The following is a 15,994-nucleotide window of genomic DNA, read 5'->3' on the forward strand; positions in this document are numbered from 1 at the left end:
TCATGCCCAGAGCTCGTGGGTGTGGTGGGTATCCATCGCGGAGGGGGGCTCTCCCCGGAGCTGCACGGCTATAGTCCTATTCGCGTGGTATCCATCGCGGGGGGCTCTCCGAACAATCGAAATTCGAAATCTTTTTTATGTAAATCTTATACACACACATGTGTATATAATTTTAGATTTTTTAAATAAAAAATCATTTGTTTTGAAACGTGGAATGGCTTGAAACGTGGAATGGCTCGAATTCAGTTCTCTGGCTTAGCTGCAGTCGGATCTGGTAGCACACAGCTGCAGGTCCAATCGTCTCCCATGCAAACGCCAGATCCTCATGCAAACGGCCGCCCTCCCTATCATGCGCATCGTCGTCGTCGTCGGTCTCTGTTCCACTATACATGCTGAGCCGGCCGCTCAGATGCAAACGGCCGCGACGCCCAGTCTGTTGCGCCCCCCTATCATGCGCATCGTCGTCGTCGTCGGTCTCTGTTCCACTATACATGCTGAGCCGGCCTATGCCTACGCTCAGATGCAAACGGCCAGGTCCAATCGTCTCCCATGCAAACGCTCGTCGTCGTCGTCGGTCTCTGTTCCACTATACATGCTGAGCCGGCCTATGCCTACGCTCAGATGCAAACGGCCAGGTCCAATCGTCTCCCATGCAAACGCCAGATCCTCATGCAAACGGCCGCCCTCCCTATCATGCGCATCGTCGTCGTCGTCGGTCTCTGTTCCACTATACATGCTGAGCCGGCCGCTCAGATGCAGACGGCCGCGACGCCCAGTCTGTTGCGCCCCCCCTATCATGCGCATCGTCGTCGTCGTCGGTCTCTGTTCCACTATACATGCTGAGCCGACCTATGCCTACGCTCAGATGCAAACGGCCGCGACGCCCAGTCTGTTGCGCCCCCCCTATCATGCGCATCGTCGTCGTCGTCGGTCTCTGGGCGGTGTCCGCCACCTTGCTCTGTTCGGGCTGCATGGCTACCTGTCCGCGCCCAGGGCCTCGGTGTCCTAGGTGCGCAACACCCACTGGAATCCCCCCCCGGCCTCCCCCCCACGACAGAAAACTCTTGTTCTCGGGCTCAGCTGACGGGAGCATCAGGCTCTGGGACCTCACCACCGGCCGTTGCCTACACAGTCTCCTTGCCGCCCACACAGGCCCTGTCACACTGGCCTCCTCTCGGCCTCTGTCGATGGCACGCTCAACACGCTTGTCTTGGTGAGTTCGAGAGCCCAAGTTGACTCTCCACACTTCACATGACACTGCGTGCTCATCCCCCACGCAGTCTGGCACCCTTGACACCAGGACGGACACCGCCTAGAAAGTGAAATGCACTTGTCAGAGAGAAACTGGCAGTACGAAGATACCTGTGAGAGCTCGACGCGACCCGAACGTGCCGGAGGTGATGAAAGGACTGCAACAGCAGAACGCGCAGAACGCCTGGAACAGTAGGCGACTCACGTCACGTCACCTCGCGTGAAGCGTGAAGCGTGAACTTCACGCTTGCAGGAGAATTGGCCATTTTGAAATAGGCCCCCCTCCGTTGCCCACGTGGAGGGAGGGCCAGTCTCCCTTAATCTTGTATAGATAGATAGATGAAGTGACATTGTTTATACTCTTTTGGCCACCTCTACTTTTATACAAGGATCTTGAGGTGTGCAAACAAAACACATCAGATTTATGAGAGAGTGGAACCATGGTATTTTCTTCTCCTCCACTCTTATGGGGCTTTTAAGGCACCATAGTGCCCTTGATTGGTTGAGATCTCCTTTTCTATGATATTATGTTACTTAATAGGAATCTCTTTTTTCTTGGAAAAAAAAGAAAGTCATGAATACCCTAGATGAAGAGAGAGAAAAAGAATGGAAACCCTAAAATTCATGGAGAAAGTCTTCAGTAGAATCTCCAGGAATGCTCCTCCACCTCAGTGGATAGATATCAAACAAGAAAACTAAAAAGAACAACACTGCTTGGGTGCTCTTCCACTTCGGTGGCAATCGCCGGTGTAATGATCAACACTTAAAAAAGTTGAAATGCCAAAAAGGTTTCTTCTTCTTCTTTTCTCTCTCTCTCTCTCTCTCTCTCTCTCTCTGCGAAAGGTGTCTTCTTCTTCTCTCTCTCTCTCTCTCTCTCTCTCTCTCTCTCTCTGCGTGTGAGGCGCTGAGGCGGCACCCTTACCTGATGAGATCGGGGGGACGGACTGGCATCCGATTGTGCAGATTACACCGATGTAAGTGGCCGGTCTGTGTTTGGATCGCTGTGCTATTTTGCCATCGCTGAGCTTTCTGTTTTCAGATCTTTGCTTGTTTTGATACTTCCTGATCTCCCAATGTAAAGCTTGGCAAGGTTTCTTCAACGATGCTTTGTTAACTTCTATATAATGCATAATTCACACGAATATGTATTCGCTCAAATTATTTTCCTTTCTGGTGCATTCTTTTCAAAAACAGATGAAATGGCAGCAGATGTCGCAAAAACATTTGATACTTAGCCCTTGGCGTCTTAAACGCTAGACCTCGTCATCCCTTCTCCTGATATTTACAGATTTTATCGTCTTGCATTCAGAGCAAATGTTGTACTGAAAATATCTGCCGGGTTTTCTCAGTGGGACAGTAGTTATGAAATTATGTCAATGTGCGTGCCTCGGAGGATGCGATGCATGATTGGTTGTGACATACATTGATTATTTGGATCTGAGTAGTGAAGTCAAGTTCTCACAAGTATTGTAGCTATCTTGCTTTGCAGATTGCCGTACTGTGCAGTGTAGCTCATTTTCTACTCACTTATTGACGATTGAGTTTCACGTGTATCTTCTTTGAGCGAAACATGCACTCACTAGCTATTTTAACTCCATGTGAAAGCCTATTTGGGGAATTGATCTTTGCTCTATTCAAAACCTGTCTGCCTAGTATCTCCCATCTTTTGGCTGGCGGAGGTGTTGTCTACAAAGGGCTCCTATAGTGTGGTGGTGGCAGCAGCAGCCAGGATATGCAATCCCTTCAGGACATCCCCTAGTGTGGTAATGGATGGTGGGAGAGGTAAGAGGTAGTGGGGGGTGGAAAAGGAAGGAAGAGGCAGAGAGACGGAATGGGTTGTATGGGAGGTTGATCGTGGTGGTTGGGATATAGGAGGGGGTTGTTGGGAATCGAAGGTGCCTATACCTCGGGTGGGTTGCTCCCTTTTTGATGATTAGTTGGGACCTAAAAGGGGCTGGCCGACCAGCATACGACCTGCTGTCAGTATCCCTATATAAAGGAGGTCTAGGTCATTCTTCATTCATTGGGAGACGGGATGTAGAGCTAAGAGCAAGGGCAAGAGAGCCAAGACTAAAGGCATGCAGCCACAACATCTTGAGCAGTAGAGTACACCTCCATATCAACGTTTTTCATCATCACACAGAGGAGTGCCACAAGCATTAGTTTATGCATAGCATCAGTTCATGAACATCATTGAGGGCTCATATTTGATTTGGATCTTTTTCAACCATTGTGAATACGCACATTAGTTATAGCATTAGTTCATACACATCATTGAGGGCTCATTTCTGATTTGGATCTTTTCCAATCATTGGAAATACTCATTCATTCAGTAATATAAAATGAGTAGGTTATGTAAAGAGTCTCTCTCTTCTACTTCTCTCTACTTCTTTGTGTCAACATTGCCCATTTGATTAGCGTTAAATCTTCCGCATATTTAGCATGTTGTTACATTGGTATTGGAGCATTTGGTTTGTTTGGTGGGTCAACCACACCAATGTATTAGTCTGTTGGCATAAAACTGGCACGACATAAAAACATAAAAACTTGGTCTTCCTATGGAGTGACAGTCCCATAGGTAAGACACAGTTCCAGGCACGAGTTTCCCTATGGTGTGACAGTCCCATAGGCAAAACACGGCACGAATACTGGCTCTTCCATGGCGTGACAATCCCATGGGTCGAGCACAGTCCAGGTCATACACGGGTGGCACCAGTCTGGCTCCCGTCCATACGACACCATCCTACTAACACACGGATGGCACCAGTCTTTCTAAAGAGTTGACCTCAACTGAAAAGCCTCAAGATATGCCTGCAACAATTGCGGGTAATTGACAAAATAATCCTCATTTACCCACTTGGCATCAATAGGCAAATAATTCTTAAACTTCACAAGGTATCTCCTGGAAAGCTTTCCTGCAGGAAGCTTTCGCTCCTTGTGAAAAACAATCTGTTCTGGCTGGAGGATCTCCTCAAGCTCTTCAATCTCTGGCGGATCTTCTGTGACAGGCTCTTCAGGATCTGGCCCCACATATTTCCGAAATAGACTCACATGAAAAGCATTGTGAATCTTCCAATGACTAGGTAAAGCAAGCCTGTAGGACACTTCATTGATCTTCTGAATCACCTTGAAGGGTCCATAATAGCGAGGAGAAAGCTTAGGATATGATCCTTCTCGTCCTGGCCTCTTCCGAAGCCTAGCCTTCTCAAATTTCAGCAATACCCAATCACCTTCTTTGACTTCCATGTCCCTTCTATGCTTGTCAGCAGCCATTTTATGCTTATCCTGAGATCTTGCAATGGCTGTCCGCACCTGACCAAAGGCAACATCCAAGTCACGAACATATTCATCAGCTGCAAAAATCTCATCCTTTGTACGAAGGATGGGTGGCAAGACCACTCTGCCATAAATAATCTCAAACGGAGCCTTTCTTGTGGAAGCATGGATCGTATTGTTGTAGGCAAACTCAACAAGTGGAAGATACTTCTCCCATGCACTCTTTTGATCTGCCACATAACACTTCAATAAATCCAACACGGCTGAATTTGCAGCTTCACTTTGGCCATCCGTTTGGGGATGATAAGCTGATGAAAACTCAAGCTTAGTACCCAAATTATCAAATAAAGCCCTCCAAAATAGGCTTGTAGTTCTGGGATCTCTATCCCCAACAATGGATTTAGCCATGAACGGGAGATATGTCCATGTTACTATTTGCACATGCACACATGATTTGCATGTTTGAAACTATTTTCGCATGACATGTATTTGTGTGTTTGCCTGCTTGAGGTGTTACTTACTGAGCGGGGACGCCTTCCAGTGAGTCGTGAAGTCTGCTCTGTATTCTGACGAGTTTTATTGCATGTGAACAGGTGGTAAGTATATTGCACATGTTGTTTTTTATTATTTTATTTCTAACCTTTAGTTTTATAAGGTTAAGTGTTCACATTTATTTAAAAGTGGGCACCCCCTTTGGGCACCCACTTAGGGGCCAAGGTGGGGAGCCCCACTTAAGTGAGTGTGGGGGTGGGCATGGTCACCTACTCACACTAGTCCCCCACATGCAAGCGTGGAAATCACTAGAGAAAACTCCACTCTAAATTTTATAAAAGAAAACGTTCCCTTTCAAGCGTGGGCATGATTCGCTTCCACCTTACGTGAGACAACCGGCGACTCTCCCTCTCTCTGGCGCACGTTTTCATGAAGGCGACTGCTTCTGTTTCCTCTGCTGCTGGCTGCGCCTCCTCTTCTACAGGCGGCTAGCGCTGATTGCAGGTGGTTGCTTTCACCTCCCTACAGGCGGCTGTTTCTACGTCCTACAGGCGGTTGCTTCTACCCTCTTACAGGTGGGCTGCACCTGTGTACAGCAGCCAGGCAACCTTTCTCTAGGTGGCTGTGCGCCAGGTTTCCAGCCAGCAGACCCTCAGGCGATCGTGTGCGTGCCCCATCAGGCCATCTTCTCGCAGGCTGCAGCCAAGTAGCTGTGCACAGCAGCCACGTGCCTCTTCTATACTCGGCGGTTTCTTTTCTCTCTTAGGTGGCTGTGCCTACAGCAGGAGGCTATTTTCAGTTGGCAACTACACAATCCTCTCCGTTCGTTTGTGTACTTCACCCGACAGCTGCATCACTAGGCGGCTGTAGCAAGACAAACTCCTCAGCAAGAAGGCAGGCTTTGTCCAGCACAACAGGTGGTTGCACTTCTTTTCCATAGGCGGTGTTTTCTTTCTTCAAATGGCTTCTTCTCGGTGTCTCTTTTATGTGACTGTACACATGGGTATTGGACTTCCTCAGCCATCTACAAGTAAGTGAATTTCAGATTTAAGTAAAGTATTTTATGTTTAAATCTGATAAGGGATTCATCCCGCTCGGCCAACACCCGTTCGGTGCCGGGTTGTCCAAGCTCTGTTGGAGAACCACGGTCCAAAGGTGCTGAGATCGGGAGAGCCAGGCGTTAGTACGAGAGCGCCTGTTTGTGCGTGGTCTCGGAACACCAGTGAGGCGCGTTGCCTCAGTGGTCTAATCAGGTTTTGGTTCTTCAAGGTTCCCTATTCAGGTGCTCATTGACAGTGGGTGTTCTCATAATTGTGTGGGAACCACCTTGACTCAGAGATTGAAGATTCGGACTTCTCCAAGTACTATTGTTTATGAAGTAGAGCTTGCCGATGGTTCCACATCCTCGTGTAACACCATTGCCAAACACCTCTCCTTTCGAATTCAGCATTATCGTGACAAATTGGATTTCCAAGTCATGAATTTGGCACATTATGATATGATCCTTGGTCAAGAATGGTTGTATCAATACGATCCCCTGATCAGTTTCCGAAACCATTCTATACAATTTGCTCAAAATGGTATGCTTGTGGCTCTCGAAGGAATCAGAGACCAACCTTCTACACCAACCCTTTCAGCTCTTCAAGTGAAACGGTGGGTCCGCAAGAGTGGTTGTTCCTCAGCTCTTTTAATGGTCTATTCAGCCAACGACCCTCCCGAGGACATAGATACAAAGGTGATGTATCTCGGGCAACCTTTCTTTGCTCCATACTTGGATCTTTTTCCTCAGGAGCTTCTTGCGGTTCTCCCACCTCGTCGACGAGTCGACCATGCTATTGATATTCTTCCTGGTAGTGCTGCACCTACTCGTGCTCCATATCGAGTTTCTTTTACGGAATCTCAGGAGATACAGCGACAACTTACTGAACTTTTGGAGAAAGGACATATTCGACCAAGTAAAAGCCCTTTTGGAGTTCCAGTGCTTTTGGTGAAAAAGAAGGATAAGTCTATGCGTCTTTGCATCGACTATCGTGCCCTTAATAAGTTAAGAATAAGTATCCTCTTCCACGCATTGATGAATTGTTTGATCAATTGCTCCATGCAAAGGTCTTCTCCAAAATTGATCTTAAGTCTGGATTTCATCAAATTCGCATTCGCGAAGGTGATGAATATAAGACAGCTTTTCGCACAAAATATAGTCATTACGAGTACCTGGTCATGCCATTCGGGTTAACCAATGCCCCTGTAACATTTATGAGTCCGATGAATGATCTTTTTCGACCTTTTTTGGACAAGTTCGTCATTATTTATCTTGACGACATCTTGGTGTTCAGTCGTAATATGGAAGAACACAAGGCACATCTTAAGATCGTTTTCCAGGTGCTTCGAGACAATGCTCTTTATATTAATCCAGGCAAAAGTGAATTCTTCAAGACATCCTTGGAATACCTTGGACATGTTGTTTCAGCAGATAGAATTTCCGTGGATCCAAAGAAAATACAGGTTATTGTCAATTGGCCAACTCCCACAAACATCCATGATGTTCGTTCTTTTTTGGGACTTGCCAACTTCTATCACACAAAGGTTCATCGACTTTTCGAAATAGCTGCACCTCTCACCGAACTTCTAAAGTCTGCTCCTGCATTCCAATGGACTGAAGTCGCAACACAAGCTTTTGAAAATTTAAAGACAGCTTTGACAACAACTCCTGTCATGGCTATTCCAGACCCTACTCTTCCCTTTGATGTTTACATGGATGCTTCTGATATTGCCACTGGTGCCGTCTTAATGCAACAAGGACGTGCTATTGCGTTTGACAGTCATAAGCACTCTGCAATTCAAGGACGATTCCTGGTATATGACAAGGAATTTTTAGCCATTGTTCATGCCTATCGTGCATGGAAACATTATCTCCTTGGTGCGGATTCAGTGGTAAAAACAAATCATCATTCTTTGAAATATATCTTCACGCAGCCAGTTATGAATGCTAGGCAAGCACGTTGAGTCGAATTCTTAGCCAATTTTTTTATGACAATTGAGTATGTTCCTGGTCTTACCAATGTGGTTGCGGATGCCCTCAGTCGTATGCTGTCAGCTTCGGTCTTGGCTATTTCTACAGTTGAAATGGATATACCTCAAAGTTTCAAGGACCGTTATTCAAAAGATCGTGATTTTGAAAATGCATTTCGAATTCTCAATTCTTAGAATGCAACTCCTTCCGACTTAAAGATTTATGGCGCATTTACAATTGTGGATGGTTTATTATATTATCAGGACCGTATTTGTGTACCTCATGATACTCATGTTCGAAGAGTATTGGTGAAAGAACATCACGAGGTCACTTATGCTGCACACCCAGGCATCAACAAGACTTATCGTCTTTTGACAGCTACATACTATTGGCCTCAAATGAAGCAAGATGTTATTAAGTTTGTTATAGCGTGTCTCTCATGCCAACGTATGAAATCTAGCAGACAAGTTCTAGCTGGTCTTCTTCAACCACTTCTAGTTTCCAATGAACGCTGGGAAAGTATTAGTATGGATTTTATCACTTCATTGCCACGTTCTTCTAAAGGCAATACACAGATTCTTGTGGTGGTTGATAGATTTTCTAAAATGGCACATTTCATCCCGTGCAAGAAAGCAGTCCAAGCTTCAGATATTGCAGTACTGTTTATACAGTATATCTTCAAACTTCATGGATTGCCAAAATCTATAGTTTCGGATCGAGATCCAAAGTTTATAGGACATTTTTGGACTTTGATATTCAAGTCTCTTGGTACAAATTTACTCTTTAGCTCTGCTTATCATCCTCAGACAGATGGACAAACGGAACGAGTTAATCAGATTCTGGAAGAAATGCTGCGACATTATGTTCAATCTCGATTAGCTTCATGGGAAGAAAATTCACCGTTGGTAGAATTTGCTTATAATAATTCTTATCATTCAGCTATTGGAATGACACCTTTTCAAGCAGCTTATGGCCATACTCCCCTTATTCTTGCCAACTTTGTTCTTCAACATACAGTGGCTTTAGCATACCACCTCATTCAGGAAATGCAAGATATTCTATTACAGATTAAGGATAAGATGATCAGCGTCTAAGAGCAATATCAACGCACAGCTAATAAGCGTTGTCGTCACATTGAATTTCAAGGAGACTTGGTATTATTATATATTGCCCCTCATCGATACAAGACAGTGAAATCAGTTTTCCCAAAGCTTCGCTCAAGATATTATGGACCCTTTTGTATTATTAAGAAGAACTCATCTCTCAGTTATAAGTTGGAGTTACCACCTTCTTGGGGTAGAATTCATCCAACTTTCCACATTTCTTGGCTCAAGAAGTTTGTGGACGGTGATTCTCCAGTTTTAGATCATTTGGATTATGATCCAAAAATCGAAGATGAACACATACTCTTAATCCCAGAGATAATTCTTGATGTCAGACAGAAAGAAATACGACATAAACTCACTACATAATTTTTGGTTAAATGGAGAGATCTTGATGATTCCGACTCTACTTGGCAAAGTGATGAAGACTTACAAGAATATCCAGAACTTCTTCGGGAATTCTTTCAAAGACAACCATCTCTTCTTAGCCGGAGTCTTATTTTAAGTGGGAGGGAATGTCACGATTGTGACTAACTCTCTTAATCTCTCCTTAATTACTCATTAATCTCTTATTAACTGAAAGGACACTTGTGAAGGGTCACACCCTTACACATGGGTCATTATCAAAGGACATGTCTATTCATTAAAAGGCACACCCCTAAGTCCAAAGGACATAACCGTTGACTCAAGAGCCACACCCCTTCCCAGGGATGTTCTCTTCACTTGTACCTTTTCGGTCTCTATTTAAGAAAGGCCCCTGTCTCAATGCAAACAACTCAATCTTTCTATCAGCATTTGTCTTATGTTTATTAATTAAGTCTTAATCATGTTAATAAAGCTATAAAAGCTTTACATTCTTGCTAGACCAAGAGAAAGGGGCAGATCCGAGGGGGCACAGATAACCACCATGAGAACTTCGGGAGTCGAAACCACCGGCCCAGTCGGAGTCCGTGTAACCACGCAGGGTGATCCCACGACTGTAGTGAAGTCCAAACATATAGGTACCTGCTAGATAGCGAACAACCCTCATTGCTGAAATCCAATGTGGTCCCTTAGGAGCATTGAAATACTGACTTAAAATGGATGCGCAATAGGAAATGTCAGGTTGAGAATTTGTGAGCCATAATATGAGTTTCCCAACCACTTGGTGGTAGGCTCGCTCTTCATGTGGAGGGGAGTCCTCTTCGTTTGATAGTTTGATGGTGGGATCCAATGGCGTAGCCATAGGGATAGCACCATGAGGAAAGTAGGAAGTAATGAGTTGAAGACAATACTTTTGTTGGGACTCAAAAATACCATCAGGATGTTGGATCACCTCCATGCTAAGGAAATATGAGAGAAGACCGATATCAGTCATCTCAAAAGTTCGTCTCAGCTGTGCCATGATATCAGTCACTTTGGCTTGATGTGAACCAGAAAAGATGAGGTCATCGACATACGGTACTAGGTAGATTGATGGGAGAGAAACTCACCACCATTGTCACTGTGAGCAATCCCAACCGAGACGCCCATTTTGATTAGTGACTAACTGAACCCATGTGGAAAAGTATTGGAAGGTGTCTGATTTATGCTTCAAGAAATACACCCACATGTACCTCGAATAATCATCAACAATTAGCATGTAGTAGAGAGACCCATTCAAGGAGGGGGTTGGGGATTGCCAGTCAAGTCAAAATGAATCAACTTGAGGATACCCTGAGCACGATGAGTAGCATGATGTGGGAACGGTGAACGATGCTGTTTACGCATTTGACATGGCTGATAGACGTCCTTTGTCAGTTTGAGGCTAGGTATGCCTTCAACTAACTGGTCTCGAGATAACTCATAGAGTGTGTCATAGGGCAGGTGACCATAGCGAAAGTGCCATAGTTGTTCAATGTCCGAAAGAGCTCTGGTCACATAGGCACAAACCCGATGAAACTCAAAACCCTCAGAAGATGGCTCAGATAAAAAAGTAGACATCTGGTACAAGCCATCCTTTTGTGCTTGGCTGTGGGCAACAACAAGATCGGTAGTCTCATCAATTACCTCTACAACTCGTTTGTTGAAGTAAACTTCACGATCGAGTTGGGTCAGCTGGGATACAGAAAGTAAATTGAGGCCCAAGTTAGAAACAAGATAGACATTGTCCGATGTTGCCTGATTGGGGCTTGTGCCAATGGTGTCAAATAAAACGGTGCCAACAGATTTGATGGGCATCAGTGTGTTGTTGCTACATCGAACTTCATCCTTAGCAGGTTGCTGAGAGATGAAAATGTCAGCATTGCGTGCCATATGGTGTGTAGCTCCACTGCCAACTACCCAAGTGACCGGATAGCCATAGGGAACGGTGTCATAGTATCTAGTCCATACTATGCATAATGGAGTTGATAGTTATATAGTCTTGTGGGTTGACTACCATGAGTATATAACATGTACGTTCCTAAAAGGTGAATTTGGGCATGTTCCTGGATTCATCTAGGTATATAGGTATATAGAATGACCATCAGGTAATTGACAAATCTGAACGAGGGCGGATGCTTCCACGCGTGGACTGCCTCATCTAGGTGGTTGTTTCTTCGTCCTTCTGGAAGAGTAATCAACCTCAAATGTGACTTGAGCGACATTGGCCAAGGGGTCGGGATGTGGTGTAAGAGATGACCAATCAGACATCTCTTCTGGTGTGGTAAGAGAAACTGATTGGGTGGGGGGCCTTGAGCGACTTGACCAGTGGGTCGCCACGGAGATGATCTAGGACAATTCGTACCATTGCCTTGTTGCGGGTACCTCGGGGGGGAACCGTGCAGAGTAGGTGCTGGATTATTACCCCCTCTTGATCACCAATTAGGATTATTACTGCCACCTTGGTTGTTTTGGCGATTCGAGTTAGTGGGATTGTTACCTCTATTTTCCTTGGCTTTAATGCCACTCATCATCAACATGACCATGCATTTGGCAATGAGTGCAGAATCTATTCTTTTTGGGAATATTCCACTTGTAGGGAGTGGGTGTTGAGGCAGAGTTTTTTGGATTAGTATTGTTGCCTTGAGATTTGCCTTGATTACCTAAGTTGTTGTTCCCCTTCCCTTGCTGCTATTTTTGAGTAGAGGTGGTATTGGACACAAGGGCCCCCTCTTGAGTAGAGCAGGAACATTTCTTGGGATGAAATTGGGCATGCAACCGAGCGAAGTGCAAGAGTTGGCACTCACACTCATATAGGTTAGGCATAGGTTCTAGACTAATGGTCTGTGTGACAAAAGTAAAGAAACCAGGAGGCAACTTGTTCAATAAAGTGATCACCTGGTCTTCTTGAGACTTGGCGGAGCCAGTGGTGGCGTACTTCGCGTTAAGGCGTCGGTATTCAACAACCTTCACGGTCAGGTCATCACTCTCTTTTATAGAGAAAAGTTGGATTTGATGTTCGAGATCAATGTGATGCGTGCCATCACGTGCTACATATCTTTTTGCAAGGTGTGCCCATTTGTCAGAGACATAGGGGAACTACTGGAGTTGTGAATGAAACTACGGCAGAAGGCCTTACATGAGCTCCACTATGGCAGTGGCATTCCTAGCCTCCCAATAGCCGATGACGTCAAGAGGTGCTAGTGAGGGGTGGGGTTTTGGTTCAAGTCCCTTCACTAGGTTCCAGGAACCTTGGGAAGTGAAAACTTGTTCCATGAGGTTAGCCCAGGTGGTGTAATTAGACCTATTGAAATGAGTCTTTTCTGTGAAAGCATTTCTGGACATAGAGACGTAAAAGGAAGGAGGTGGGGGAGTTTAGGATGGTCGGTACCCATATCTGGAGTGTAAAGGGTGAGGAGGAACTCTAGAAAATGCACTAATACCACGCATAGGTGTAGGACGGGGCGAGGGTACTCCATAAGATGGAATATAAGATTGGGCACTCGGTATAGGTGGAATACTTGGCTAAGGCACAAATCCTTGAGTGGGCACATAAGTAGGAAAAGCATTAGTGCCAGAGATGGGTTGGTAAACCACTTGATACCCCGGAATGCTGGGTGGCACCATAGTGCCAGAAGGCATGTGTTGATAGATACTTGTGTGGGGTAAAACCCATACGTAGGACCCAATGGGGGTGCAGCTGGTAATGACTGCATGCCAACATTAGGAGGAAAAGACATGGGTTGGGTAGGAGGGTTTTGTGCTTGAGATTGAGCAGTATTCCAAAACACATTAGGAGAAGGAACAAAAGGTGAACCAGAAGAGAAAACAATGTTACCTCCTTGAACACCAGAAATCTGGGAGTGAATTGTACTCCTAGACCCTCCTCTATTTGGGTTTACATAATTCCAGGGATTGAGGGTAGTTGATGGTACCATATGTTGAACTTGTGCTACAGAAGAAGACACCCAGGTAGAATTAGGAACATAAGTACTCAAAGGCACATACGAACCTGACGTGGTCATCGGCAGAGATGATGATGATGGATCTCCAAACGACCAAGGAGGTGCCTGTCCTTATTGAGAAAAAGTCCCATACCGAAGTCTAGGCTGTTGGCTAGACTGAGTAGCAAGGCTCTCTAGATGAGGCTGGATACCTGGGTGCAGTATTGGCACATTGGCTGGCTGTAGGCATGTATCCTCCTCTGGAAGTGACGTTTGATAAGCTCGGAGAAGAAAGATGAGATGCCAAGGGTGTAGAGGGTGAGTAAGTGAAAATGGGCTGGTCGTCTCCCAATGAAAGACCTCGAACGGGGCTCTCCAGTGAATAAGGAGTCCCATCCTCCGTGTGATCTATTTCTGAATAAGGAGAATCAACATCTGGTAAGAAGGGCTGGTCCTCCGGAATCGTGGGTAGACGATCCATGCTGTGCGCTCTCAAGGTCTTCAATCCTTTTGCTCACGATGGCTCTGATACCATGTGAGGGCGCAAAAGGACGAAAGGACCAAATGTATGAGAGATTAGAGCAAATCAACACAGCATGCAATGAGTGAGTGTATATATGATAAAATCTAGTACAAGAGCTCAGTTTGAGACTCTGGAGGAGCAGAGAGGGCTGCTGTCCCGTGATTATGCAGAGGGTGGAGAAGGCCACAATCCAAGGCAGATGGTAGGCTGCTGTCCTGAAGAAATGAGCAGAGAGGGCTGCTGTCCCGATGTCGAGGCCAAGGAGCAGAGAGGGCTGCTATCCCAGTGATAATGAATGAAGAAACTTGCTGGAAAATTCTACTGTAGCAGAGAGGGCTGCTGTCCCATATGCTGTAGGTAAAACGCTGATATACTGTGGGCGAGAAGCTATTGCAGATCTGCTCCTGAGGAACAAGTGCAGTAGATGAGGGCTGATGTAAATGCTGATGATAGGCAGATGTAAATGCTGATGTCAACCCTGGTGTAAGCGCTGAATGTAGGCTGATGTAAATGGCCTGTAGCAGCAGCAGGAGAGGATGCGCAGCCAACAGATGAAGGAGCACCAGCTGCAGCAAGACTCCGGGTTTTGATGTGTTGTTGTGGAAGTGAATAATGTTTGAGTTTCTTTTATATGCTGAAGGGCTACTGGTTGGTCAGGGTAAACAGTCGGCCAGCAGCCAAGACAATTAAATACCAAAAATACCCTTTTGGGCTGGATAAAATGGCATGTTTTCACACACATACTGCACCAGGCGACCATTTTATTGGGAGAGGTGCATCCCTATGGTTGAGTTTGCCTATGATACTTCTGAGCATACAATTATTGCAATAGCTAGATTATGTTTGGTAGGAGTTGGATTAAAACCTATATTCCCTGAGACTTTGATAGCTTGAAGGAGAGACAATTTGTGGTGCCTGATAGATTTAGGAGTCTCTGAGAGGGAGGTACGATATCCACTAGGTACGAGGATTTACCCGATCGTGGAAAGGATGGGTATTATATTATAGCTAGCAAATAGTTGTCTCAGCAATTTTAGGTTTCCAATTCCATGAGGAGTTGGAGGATTGAAGGATGGTTTATGTTCTTCAAGGACCTGAGAAGGTTCTTTTTTTCTCTGTGTTGTTCCAATGGTCATATGCTACAGGAAGAGCATCTTCAGTTAAGCTGGTTGCTTAACTGAAGAGCATTTTCAGTTAAGCTGGTTGCTTGATAGGTGGCTATGTGGATTTGATAGACAGGTATAAATAAACCTGATTTCGGAGATAGTTGATGCAGGTAGTTGGATTCTCCATTTATTTCCAAGAGTGGAAATGTCGTAAGTGGGGAGGAATGTTACGTACTTGGCACTAACCCTTGGGGCTAGGGACTAATCTTGCAAGGTTAGGAGAGCCTTGGGATTAGGAAAAGAAGGTGGATTCAAGTGGATAAGGTTCAGATTTAATGAACCCAAGGTTATTGGCTATTTATGATTGGACTATTATTTATAGCAGCAATAAGCACTATATAAGTGAGTCTTGGGTTATTATTGATTCATTGTGTTCTGGACTTGGACCAAGAGGCTTACTCTTGCTATGGACGTGACAGGTCATGCGTAGTCTTGCCGAGGGCCCTTGTGGGCAGGCACTGGTGTTATTGGACGCCAAGGCTGACTGGCATGGACTCGTGGGAGTAGAAACTTCGTCCTTGGCTTGGGCAAGGTTTGCGACTTGAACCTATAGTTGGGTGGTGAGCTTGCCTACATCCCTTTTATTTGGTTTCTCTAATCTTGTTTATGCCTTAGGTGATCCCTGGGAGGAGTCCCCCACACCAGGGTTGCTCCAAATAAGTGAAAATGCTGTCGAAACCCGCAAACTCTAATTTCCAGCCCTAAAACCCTAGTTTGTAGATGATCTAGGCATTTTCCCACGATGAAACTTGGTACATAAATGAATCCCACCAAGAATTAGCATGAGATGGCTGCCTCTCACCTGTACTTGCTGTCCAACACCTGTAAATCCTAATTTACAACTGATA

The 15,994-nt window shown here is 45.3% G+C and overlaps 1 protein-coding gene across 1 annotated transcript in view; it reads left to right on the plus strand.

The window, feature by feature from the left end:
- The first annotated feature begins 1,324 nt into the window (after positions 1-1,324).
- LOC147633633 (uncharacterized) overlaps positions 1,325-15,994 on the plus strand; it is a 114,974-nt gene continuing 100,304 nt past the window's right edge. Inside the window, exons 1-2 of the mRNA XM_086805751.1 lie at positions 1,325-1,397; positions 2,182-2,225. Of these exons, the coding sequence (XP_086661877.1) occupies positions 1,325-1,397; positions 2,182-2,225 (117 nt within the window). The remainder of the gene's footprint in view (positions 1,398-2,181; positions 2,226-15,994) is intronic.

Source organism: Cibotium barometz, chromosome 12 (assembly GCF_041138505.1).
Source record: "Cibotium barometz isolate CiBa-2024 chromosome 12, ASM4113850v1, whole genome shotgun sequence".
In the NCBI taxonomy this organism is placed as follows: domain Eukaryota; kingdom Viridiplantae; phylum Streptophyta; class Polypodiopsida; order Cyatheales; family Cibotiaceae; genus Cibotium; species Cibotium barometz.